At 30.6% G+C, this 10636-nt stretch overlaps 1 protein-coding gene across 12 annotated transcripts in view; it reads left to right on the forward strand.

Moving 5' to 3' along the window:
• ABHD18 (abhydrolase domain containing 18) overlaps nt 1-10636 on the forward strand; it is a 33973-nt gene that overhangs the window by 12707 nt on the left and 10630 nt on the right. For 4 of the 12 annotated variants that reach the window (XM_015593933.2, XM_015593934.2, XM_015593932.2 and 1 more), the window contains 6 exons: nt 697-805; nt 1415-1499; nt 5146-5246; nt 8030-8108; nt 8206-8290; nt 9805-9832. In XM_015593933.2, the coding sequence (XP_015449419.1) occupies nt 714-805; nt 1415-1499; nt 5146-5246; nt 8030-8108; nt 8206-8290; nt 9805-9832 (470 nt within the window). In that variant the 5' untranslated portion in view covers nt 697-713. Of the gene's footprint in view, nt 1-696; nt 806-1414; nt 1500-1782; nt 1822-5145; nt 5247-7160; nt 7222-8029; nt 8109-8205; nt 8291-8643; nt 8713-9804; nt 9833-10155; nt 10211-10636 lie in introns of those variants that run through there. The other 8 variants (XM_015593935.2, XM_015593936.2, XM_025050907.1 and 5 more) reach the window with 8 other exon arrangements.

Genomic DNA, 10636 nt, shown 5'->3' on the forward strand with positions numbered 1-10636 from the left:
GTGGGGCGGGTGGGGGGAGGGGGCAGGGTTGGAATGGTGCCTGTCAAATAATATAGTACTATATCAGTATTAGCCACTACTATTTTTGTTTTCTGTTTTTCTTTTGGCCACTACTATTGTTATCCAGTAAATATCAAGTGTTTTCTGTCAGTCACTGTGCTGAGGATGGGAAGATCCTGCCCCAGAGTAATCCATAGTTAAGTGAAATTCAGGGCTCTACTTCATCTTCTCAACTTTCAACTCAGTTCTCTTTTTTCTACATCTCGTATCTTATTTCCAAAAGAATAAATTCAAGGTTCATAGTTTAATCTCAATATTTAATTTTTCTTCCCAGTTTCTCTGAGATACGATTGCTATATAACATTGTATTAGTATATAAAATAATTATTTTATATATGTATATTTTGTGAAAAGATTGCCACAATAAATTTGGTTAACATCCATTGCCTCACATAGTTACAGTTTTTTTTTTTTTCTTGTGATAAATACTTTTAAGATCTATAAGATAAATAAGTGCCGGAGATATAATATATGGCATGGTAACTATGGTTAACAATACTATATTTATATCTGAAATTTGTTAAGAGTAAATCAATCTGTAATTTCTACCTGATATTTAAAGAGATAATTAGAAAGTTGACTTGCTGCCTAAAATAAAATATTTTATTTAAAGTCATTTAAAATTTTGTTTTATAGATGTTTGTTTACTACTAATGGGTGTGAGCAAGTTAGATGTCCTATACCGGAGACTTCTCCTCACAAAACTTTTTATCAGAGGATGGGGAAGGCCTGAAGATCTCAAAAGGTAAGCATTTTTTCTGAATGCTTATTGTTAGAGTAAATATTCAAAATTTTAGTTCTGCTTTAAAGTCCTTTAAAGTTTATAAAGTGATTAGAAAATTAAGCATTAAACTATAAAAACGAAATCATTTCCTTTTCTTTTTAAATTTTTTTTTGTTTTGACCCATATAATCATAAATTGAACTATTTTAAAAGTAATTCAGTTGTAAAAATACAGAGCTCTCAGAAATACAAACTAGATTTTTAACTGTAATAATTTTTAAGTTGATAAGAGTATCCAGGGATTGAGCGTTCTTGGGTAAATTCAATTTGTAATGACTCTAAAGGTGAGGTACACTGTAGGTCATAGGGCTATCTGGACTTAAGTAAATTTTCAAGGTTTACACTTTTAATTTTGAGTCATGTATATGTTAATTTCTTAACAGTGATATTTCTCGCTTTTTTCTGTTACTATACAGCTTGCAAAAAACCACCACCCTTATCTTTTCCTATGATGATTGAAATTAAATTTTAGCATGGCTTATGAACTGGACTTGCTAATTTTTAACCACTATTCAGTCTCAGTTTAATGTCTATACTGAATTTTTTCCTTTTTTTCCCCTTATCATAACAGACTCTTTGAATTCAGAAAGATGATTGGAAATCGAGAAAGATGTCAGAATCTGGTTTCAAGTGATTATCCAGTATACATTGACAAGGTATTCAAATGAAATAAATGCTGTTATAGAACTTCTGGTTTAGCATAAATATGTGGCAAAAAATAGCTTGAATGTTAAAAGTATAATAACAGTAAACATTAAAAAATGAATATAGAATAGATTTTTCATTTTATATTTTTAAAATGCTACATGTAGCCTAACTGGATGCTTATAATAATTATATACAGGTATATTTAGGAGCATATATTTAGTACTTGCCTAAATATAAGAAAATATTTAGGGCTGGATCTTTTTGAGCCTCATTTTTTTTTTTTATCTTTAGGCTCAGGAGGGTTAAACTATTCAACATTTCAGAAGAATTGTAAGTAATGCAAGGAAGTACTGTAGTTGGAGAATCAGTGCATAAGATATTAGCAAAACAATTATTAAATAACATCCGGGAAAATGGTATATGATATGGTTATTGCTGAGAGAATGGTACAAAGAAAATGCTATAAAATTAGAGGAGATGAGAAAATGTACAGCATGTCCTTGAATAATGTCATTTCGTTATAACATTGATAAGATACTGTAGGGACTTAACTTTTCTTTATATCAATTAGCCTGTGGTAAAACTGGTTTCCTTATACCTCATTTCACTTAAAGTCATAGAACCTGTTGACAATGTTAAGTCAGGACTTACTGTATTTGAAGTAGTTTTGTTTTTAAGCTACCACATGTTTTTCTGTAACTATTTCTAGATTTATATAATTGGATGGTAGAGGTATTGTTGGAGAGGGGGTACAAATATGTAGGCTTCACATTTCTCACCGTCCTCAGCCAAAGTAACTGTACTTTCATCTCTTTTATATACTGAATATCTTTAGAAGATTTTATTTTTCAAAAGTGCTCCATTGCTAAAAACAAAATTTTAATTGGAAAGCCCTCCTCTACATCATCTATCTGTTCCTTCTGTATCTTCCAGATTTAAAATATCTCTCCTTCAAATTTTATTAAATATTTCTATTTTCTCTATTTTATGCCTATTAAAAACCGTAGGTTTAAAAGAAACATTTAAAGAATATGAAGTAAAAATCAAAAACCTCCCATTTCTGCCACTTTCCACCACCTAAATCATTTTCCTCCCAAGGAAGAGTTATTGTTAAGACTTTGGAATGCATTCTTACAGATTTTCTTCCTCTCCCCACAACCCCTCTCTCATTCTCTCTCAGTTTTTACACTCAAGATATAATTCACATGCCATAAAATTCATGCTTTAAAAGTATACGATTCGATGTCGTTGTTTTTTATTATTACATTACCAAACTATCACTCTCTCATTCCAGAACATTTTTATTGACCCCCAAAAAAAGCCTGTACGGAATTAGCTGTTACCTCCCATTTCCCCAGCCCCCATCTGCCGGCAATCACTAATCCACTCTCTATGGATCCTCTATTCTGGACATTTCATATAAATGGAATCATATAATATATGGCCTTTTGTGTCTGGCCTATTTCACTTAGCAAATTTTCAAGGTTCATCCATGTTGTAGCATGTACCGGTACTTTATTCTTTTTTACGGCTAAATAATACTCCATTGTACGGATATATGATATTTTATTTATCCATTTATCTATTGATGGACATTTGAGTTGTTTCTACATTTCGACTATTATGAATAATACTATGAACATTAATATACAAGTGTTTTTGTGGATATATGTTTTCTGTTCTTTTGGGTATATAGGAGTGAAATTGCTAGCTGATATGGTTATTCTATGTTTAATTTTTCGACAAACTGCCAATGTTTTCCAAAGTGAACCATTTTACATTCCCACTAGCAATATATATATATATTGCATATATACATAATGGTTCCAATTTCTCCACATTCTCATTAATATTTATACTACTCCTAGCCATCCTAGGGGGTATGAAGTATATTTTGTTGTGATTTTGATATGCTTTTCCTTAATGACTATGATGTTGAGTATTTTTATGTGCTTACTGGCCATTATATCTTCTTTGGAGAAATACTATGAAATACTTGCCTATTTTTAATTAGGTTATTAGTCTTTTTAACATCGAGTTGTAGCTTGCTTAATTTTTAAATTTGTATTATGTGTGGCTCTAAAATTGTGTAATACAAAATTGCCAAGTATAGCTTAAAAAAATTTTTTTTTACCAAATTGCCAATTATCCCAACACTATCTGTTGAATTATTATTTGCTTTTACATTAGTTTGTGCTACTTCCTCTATCAAATAGTTTGTTCTCCTAAAATATATAAGAAGAAAACTTCAAAACTATACTAGCAGGCACAAAGATGACTAAAATGCAAAGACTTTTTGGATTTGAAATTTCATAATATACACGTTAGGTATCCTTACTATTTTCAAAAAAATAGATAGATAGATAGATAGATAGATAGATAGATAGATAGATAGATACAGTCCAATTAAAATATTCAGTTCACAACTTAGGTCCATAAAAGGATCCTAAAGTTATTTTGGGAAGAACTATGAGTACAGTCAGGTCATGAATACCTGAAAAGGTGGAGTGATAGGTAAAAAGTAGTTCAGTCATATATCAATGGATATTATAAAGCTGCAGCACGATCAACACAGAATGATATTGGTTCAGAAATAAAAGATAGGCTAATAAGACCTATAAAGGATTGAAAATAATTTTCAAGATTATTTATGAAAATTTATGAAAATTGACTTCATAATAAAGTAGCATTTTATGTCATTTGCAAAAAATGTGGATTATTTAATAAATGTTGACACAACTGACTAGAATTCATGTTTTAAGTAAAGCTGGATGTATATAACAACAACAGACACATTTTTTTTTTGTTTGTGATTTTAACGAAAATGTGTGACTTTACTGCAAATTTAATTTTGACTATTGGCCTGGTAAAGATTATTTAAAGGAAGAAACGAACAACTGTTTGAAGGGAAAAAAAGTTTAGGTATTGAATATTAGCAAATGGCTTTGCTATATCTATAAATGTCACATTTCTCTTTATTTAATGTGTTGACATGACTTTTTACATCAATAATTACATGAAAATAAGCCATTCTAACATATTTGATATAAACCCTTACTTAATTGTGTAAATTATTTTTATAATTTGTAAATTGTTCCTGTCGACTTTTTTTTTTTTGTCGGTTTCAAGTGTACAGTACATTAGTTAGACATTTATATAGTTTATAGAATGATCCCCCTAATTACTCCTTTTCCCTTCTGATTCTCCACCTAGCCTGTATATTAATGCTAACTGCATTCTCTATGCTGTGCTCCCCATCCCTGTTACCATCTATCAACTACTAATTTGTACTTCTTTAACCCTTCACTCCATTCTCCCAGCCCCGCAATCATCTGTCACTAAATTGTCTTATGTTTACTTTTACATTGTCAAATTCTTCTAGCTAGTATTTCAAGTTATTGCATATCATTGCATAAATGAGCTTTGTTTATAGTTTCCCATCTAGACTGTATGCAGTAAAGGATACAGAAGGAAAAGAAATGTGTGCAAATGGAGGCCATGCCTTTAGAATGCAGAGTTGGGCAAGAAAGATACACATAGTAGGCACTAAAAATTTTTAATTGAATGGAAATTTTTTTGCAGAAAAAACATTTATAATAGACTGAACATACATTAATCTAAATGTATACATCTTGGGTTTTGCTTTGCTTTTAGATTGAAGAGCAGTCAGACTGTAAGATACTAGATGGACACTTTGTTTCTCCAATGGCCCACTATGTGCCTGATATCATGCCAATTGAATCTGTTATTGCAAGGTAAGAATTTTTATTCTGAAAGTTAAAGTAGTAAGTCGTTTATGTTCACTTAAAATTATAATATCAATAGCATGTCATTTGAAATTACTTAGCATTAATTACAGTAATTACTTGGATTTTCCCCATTACACATGGTGTAAGAGGACAGTAAAATTATAGAGATTTAGTATACATTTGAACTTAAGTTGTCATCAACTTATAGTATGCTATTATAAACATAAGATGTTTTGTATAAGTCTCATAGTAACTAAAATCTTTATGAACAGAAGAGGAAAAAAACATAAGCACATCACTACAGAAAAGCATAAAATCACAAAGGAAGAAACAAAAGACATAAAACAGCTAGAAAATAATTAACAAAATGGCTATAGTAAGTCCATACCTATCAATAATCACTTTAAATGTAAATGGATTAAATTTTCCAATCAAAAGGTGTGGAATGCTGAATAGATAAAAAAAAAAAGATGACCCAACTATATTGCTGCGTATGAGAGACTCACTTCCAATATAAAAACATAAACAGTGAAAGTGAAGCAATGGAAACATATTCCATGCAATAGAAACAGAATAAAGCAGAGATAGCTGTACTTATACAAAAGAGACTTTAAGATAAAGGTTGTAGTAAATGTCAGAGGAGGTCATTATATAATGATGAAGGGGCAAATCCAACAAGAGGATGTAACATCTGTAAATATATATGCGCCCAACATTGGAGCAAATTATATAAAGAAATTATTAACAGACCTGAATGAAGAAATAAACAATACAATAACAGTAAGGAACTTCAGTATCCCACTTTCAACAATGGATAGATCATCCAGACAAAAAATCAATAAGGAAATCGAACTTCAAATACATGTTAGATTAAATGGACTTAACAGCCATTTACAGACTATTGTATCCAACAGCAACAGAATACACATTCATTTTAAGTGTACAAGAAACATTCTCAAGGATAGATCATATGTTAGCCCACAAAACAAGTCTTAATAAATTTAAGAAGACTGAATCAAATCAAGCATCTTTTCTGACCACATTGGTATGAAACTAGAAATCAAATACAAAAAGAAAACTGGAAAATTTACAAATATTTAGCAGCTCAACAACATGATACTAAATAACCAATGAGTCAAAAAAGAAATTAAAAAAAAAAAACCTTGAGACAAATGAAAATGGAAATACAATACACCCAAACTTATGAGATGCAGCAAAAGCAGTTCTAAGAGTAAAGGTCACAGGGATATAAACACATTAAGAAAAAAGAAAGATCTCAAACAACACTTTACACCTCAAGGAACTAGAGAAAGAAGAACAAACTAAGCCCAAAGTCAGTAGAAGGAAGGAAATAGTATAGATCAGAGCAGAGATAAATGACATAGAGACTATAAACAGAAAAGATCAATGAAATTAAGCGCTGGGTTTTTGAAAAGATAAAGTAGGCAAACTTTTAGCTAGACTCACCAAGAAAAAAAAAAAGAAAAAAAGACATATACCATATGATCTCACTTATATGTGGAATCTTAAAACAAACAAACAAAACCCCCTCAGACTCATAGAGAAAACAGATTGGTGTTGCCAGAGATGGGGGTTTGGGGGGTAGGCAATGAACAAAGGTGGTCAAAAGGTACAAACTTTCAGTCGTAAAATAAATAAGTCTTGGGAATATAATGTACAGCATGGTGGCTCTAGTTAATAACACTGTATTGTATATTTGGACATTACTAAGAGAGTAGATCTTAAAAGTTCTTATCACAAGAAAAAGAATTGTGTAACTGTGTGGTGATAGATGATAACTAGATTTATTGTGGTGATCGTATCATTGAATCATTACATTGAATCATTATTTTGTACATCTGGAACTAATAACATGTTAAATATCAGTTCTCTCTCTCTCTCTCTCTCTTTTTTTTTAAGAGACCTTGGAAGCTGGAAATGGGAAGCCATCAAGATCCACATGCATACTTCCCTTTCCCGGGTGCTTTATGGTCTCTTATCTCTGCTTTATGACCCATGTGCATGCCATTTCTCGGTTTCTCATGCAACCACAACAAAATAAGAGCTGCCACAGCCTCACACAGCTTCCATTTTCAAAAGCCCAACACATTCTAAGTCTGTCTCAATTCCAGATTACTAGAAGGGTAAATCTCATAGCCATAATTTGGCCTATACCTGGCCCAGTCATCTGTGGCAGAGGAGCTCATGTGGCCTGTACCCATTCATCATGGGGCTCTGGAAAAAATTAAGAGTTCGTTCCCATGAGCACAAAGCAGAAACCATCTTGAATATATTTGTTTATCTTCTATTCAGTAGTTTATTGACAATAGTTAACTAGTAATATTGTCCCTTGCCCAAGCAAAGTAAGTAAGCTCAGAATTGTAGTTTATGTTGCCTGAGAATGCAGCCACCTAAAGGGTTCTGTTTTCTAAGACTTAATCATATACATTGATGTCTCTACAAAATAAGACAATTTAAAGTTGTAGTACTGAACAAGATAAAAAATAATTACAATATAGTCAGTGTTTATATTGTAATTGAATATTTTAATATCCTAACACAAAGCAAATTTATAATATCTTCATTGCTTTTAGGCAAACAGTTTAATCGATTTTGATTTGAATGTCAAAATTCTGAATGATCTTTGCTTCCAAATAATTTAATCATAAAACTTTAAGAACTGAAAGTTTGTATTAAAAGGCTTTTCTTTCTTTTTTTCTTGTATTTTTTTCCGTCTTTTGTATTAAAAGTTTTAAAGAGAATTCACTAATGTGTTTTATTTTAAATAGGTTCCAATTTATTGTGCCTAAAGAGTGGAACAGCAAATATAGGCCCGTATGCATTCATCTTGCTGGAACAGGAGATCATGTAAGACTTTATTATAATATCGAATCCCTAATTTGTCAACATACTCTCCTTAGCAGATGTGTTTATTCTTTAAGTATGTCATCTTTTCTTTCTTTAGCATTACTGGAGACGACGAACACTGATGGCCCGTCCTATGATTAAAGAAGCCCGGATGGCTTCTTTGTTGTTAGAAAACCCTTATTATATCCTTTTGTGATACCTAGAAATCTTATCTCTTATTTATAGATTTAGTCTTCAAAAGGAATGCTAGATAGTAGCCAACTTTTCTAAATGAGTTAAATTTAGTCATCAGTTCAGAAAGTACTTAAGAAGAATGACATGAAAAATTGTTTCATGTCTTAAAAACTGAAGTAAGGATTGTGCTTCTGTTTTATAATTAAGATAAATTGTATGTTTATTTCCTGTGAAACTTATGTTGAATTTTAATATTAATAAGTCAAATGTTTGCTATTAAGGAAACCCTCATGTTTTAAATGCATTCACATTTAAGTATCAGCTGAGGTTTAGAACAGTTCTTAACTTAATTTTCAAGATGATGTCAGACTGTACCCAGAAGAGGAAACGAAACTGATGTACAGATATAAAGAAATGCTCAACGTTGTTGGTAATAAGAGAAATATAAAGTTGCAGCAACAATTACCAAAGATTTAAAAAAATAAAACACAGTAGTCATGAGGCTATTATGAAATGGGCACTCTCATTACTGATGGCTGTCAATATCAGTTCAGCTCTTTGGGAAAGCATTTTTACCATATGCATTGTGAGCCTTAAAAAAATCTGACTTCCCTTGACAGTGATTTTCATCCTGAGACATTTATTCTAAGGATAAAATACTAAGAAAAGAGAAAACAATAGAAGAAAGATATTTATGTAGCTTTATTTATAATAGTAAAACTTTAGAAATAGCTTCCGTGTCCAACAATCACAAAACAGTTGAGAAAATTGGTTCACATTATTCAATTGGTTGTGTTACGTTTACTGCTTTACCACTTACTACCCGTATGACCTTGGACCTGTTACTTAACCTTTAATACCTCAACTTTTTTGTTGGCAGTGGGAACGATCTCTTAGGTTACTCACAGTATTATATAGTTAATACTGTATAAAATAATGCTTGGTAAAAAAGCATTCAGTAAATTTTAACAGTTGATTATCATTTTTAAAAGTTCACACTAATGGATAAAAAGTATCTTTAATGCAAAAATAGGATATAAAATTCTATAGTATGACACAGGTATCCAAAAAAAAAGAAAAAAATCCATTAAAAAAATTATGCAAAAGGAAAAATACTGGAAAGAAATACAGCAATGTATTAATATAGTTATACATAAATAAAAGTTTTTCTTCTAATAAGCATTTCTATGTTTTCTGAATTTTCCCTAATAAGCATATAAGTGAAATAAATAAACCATTTTAAAATTAAGTTGAAGATTGCACAATCCTATAAATTTACTAAAAACATTGAAATGTACACTTTTAATGGGTAAATTGTGTTATATGACTATATTTCAGTAAAGCTGTTTAAAAAAAGCAGTTAAGTTGAAAAATCTGAGAACTAAAAAGCATATGTGAGGTAACCAGAAAACAGTTATTTCAGTATTAAATTGTCTTCAACTTTAACTATTTTGCTAAAGTTAATGTGTTTTGAGATAGAGAGTAATTATTTTAAAACTTTCTCTTTGACCTACATTCTTAAATGGCTGCAGGAAACCCAAGGACCAAATGTAAGTATATGTCATATTCACTGTTGCAGTCTTTATTCTGAATTTTCAGTAATATTAAAATATTTAGTAGTATTCAGTTAATCATTTCTAAGTTTAATCTTCAAGTATTATTGGAAAATTATAAAACTATAGGAGGAATGTTAACTTATTTTTATTTTAAGGTTTTCATTTTAAATGTCTAATAAATACATAAGTATTTTAATAGGCTGACTGAAGATATATTTTATTTATAAAACTTTAACTGAATAAATGATAACTTTTTAAAGTACATTTTGTAAAATTAAACACTGCCCTTTTTATTCTTACAATGCATAATAACATAGGTAATCTGAAAATAAACTTTCTCTTCTTGGTCTGTTGAAATGATGAACTTTGAAGGTAATTATTTTGCATTTCTATAATCTATATTGTGTTTAGTTTTGATTTATTTATTAAGTTTTTGACCCTAGACACTGTATAAAGAGCAAACTCAGGTGGACCTGAAAATTCAAACTTTCATACCAGGCCAAAATAAATAATTGGGAATTGGTGGAAGTGGGGGACAGGGGGCGAATTAAAGAGGGGAGAAAAAAAAATATTCAGGAATTATGTGATCATAGAAAATTAGAATGAGGATAGGAAACAAATATAAGGATAAATGGCCTCTTTTTTGATGAAGCATGAGTATGATCTGTTTTGACATAGAATAGTGTATTTTTCATAAAGAGAAGCTTTGCCTTATGTATGCACTTATGAGCTCTGGGTGGATGTGGTAGGACTGTGGGCCAGAAGCTCTTGGGGGCCAGAATTCTGTTTTTAACAACT

This window comes from Pteropus alecto, unplaced genomic scaffold (genome assembly GCF_000325575.1).
Source record: "Pteropus alecto unplaced genomic scaffold, ASM32557v1 scaffold17, whole genome shotgun sequence".
In the NCBI taxonomy this organism is placed as follows: Eukaryota; Metazoa; Chordata; class Mammalia; order Chiroptera; family Pteropodidae; genus Pteropus; species Pteropus alecto.